The 1,347-nt window shown below is 63.5% G+C and overlaps 1 protein-coding gene across 1 annotated transcript; it reads left to right on the top strand.

The window, feature by feature from the left end:
* Positions 1-49: 49 nt before the first annotated feature.
* Positions 50-1,141, top strand: LOC113405495 (serine--tRNA ligase, mitochondrial-like; the record flags this gene model as incomplete). The annotated part of the gene is made up of 3 exons (XM_026646714.2): positions 50-162; positions 398-491; positions 974-1,141. Coding segments are annotated over 3 exons (375 nt in total), but the record flags the coding sequence as incomplete, so codon positions are not given.
* Positions 1,142-1,347: the final 206 nt, after the last annotated feature.

The raw sequence follows: 1,347 nt of genomic DNA, 5'->3' as shown, positions 1-1,347 counted from the left end.
GTGGAAGCGGCTCCTCCCGCCTGACGCGCCAGTTTCCCTCCCCCCCCAGGTGGAGATGTTCGGGGTGACGGCGGCGGAGAGCGGGGAGGAGAGCGCCGCCCTGCTGGAGGAGTTCCTCGCCCTGCAGAAGGAGATCTTCTCTGAGCTAGGGCTGCACTACAGGTGAGCAGGGGAGGGGAGGCTGGGAGTTCTGCAGGCCTCTGTCAAAAGGGGAGTATGGGGCAGGGGTGAGGGGCACCCCCACAAGGGTTACCCTGCCGCCCTCCTTGGCGGCTCAGGGCCGCTTCCCCGCTGGGCTGGGAAGTCGGCACCAGCACCCTGCTCCGGACCAGGTGCCCCGAGTGCTGGGATCAGTCCATACCTCCCACCGCCTGCCTGACTGGTCTCTCTGCGGCAGGGTCCTGGATATGCCCACCCAGGAGCTCGGGCTGCCCGCCTACCGGAAATATGACATCGAAGCCTGGATGCCCGGCAGGGGCAAGTATGGTGAGGTGAGAGCCGCCACCTGGAGCGGTGGGCGTGGGGGGGAATCCAGGCGCCAAGCGAGCAGCTTGTCCAGGGGATCTGGGGTGAAGGGGGCAGCCCTGGCTGAGATCTCCTGCTGCCCCATGTGCCTTGGCTCCCTTAGGTTAGGATCTCAACCTCAACGGCTGTCCACCCTCATGCTTCAGGTTGTGGGGGTGAATAGCCGTGTGGGGGGTCAGGAAGGAGATATAAAATCACACCCCCCCCTAATGCAAATACACTGGGGGGGTGGGTCCATTTGTGATGATTGGGGGGCGTGGGGTGGAGGCACCAGACCCACTGGTCTGTCTTGGGAAGGTAGGGAAAAGGCCAGGGGTAGGGGAGGGGACTGGTCTGGATGTGGGGACACCCAAACTCCTTTGGCAGGTCACGTGACTGCTTTTGTGTGTCACATGACTGCCGTCCCCCAAGCCACCTCCCGCCACACGGCCCCTCCTTGCTTTCCCAGATCTCCAGCACCTCCAACTGCACTGATTACCAGAGCCGGCGCTTGAACATCATGTACTGCGACCGGACAGGGCAGCTCCGCTACGCGCATACGGTGAGCGCCCGGGGCGGCGGGGAAATGGGGAACACGCACACACCCCAAAGGAAAACCCTAGGGGAGAAGGAGTGAGGGGTGTTTCAGGCGATTTCACGGGAGCTTCAGATCTAGCAGGGCTTGGGTGGGAGACCTACCAGAGCCTGGGTGCTGCACCTCAGCCCTGGGCGAGGGGTCCCTGTATAAACAACCCCCATTCCCCACCCCAGAGGTGGCTGCATCTCAGTGTTGGGTGAGGGGTCCTTGTATAAACAGCCCCTGTGGCCCACCCTAGAGGTGGC

This window comes from Terrapene carolina, unplaced genomic scaffold (genome assembly GCF_002925995.2).
Source record: "Terrapene carolina triunguis isolate 2854851 unplaced genomic scaffold, T_m_triunguis-2.0 Scaffold39608, whole genome shotgun sequence".
NCBI classification, from domain to species: Eukaryota; Metazoa; Chordata; order Testudines; family Emydidae; genus Terrapene; species Terrapene triunguis.
Note: the sequence above shows the minus strand (reverse complement) of the source record. Positions and strands in the feature narration are given on the sequence as shown.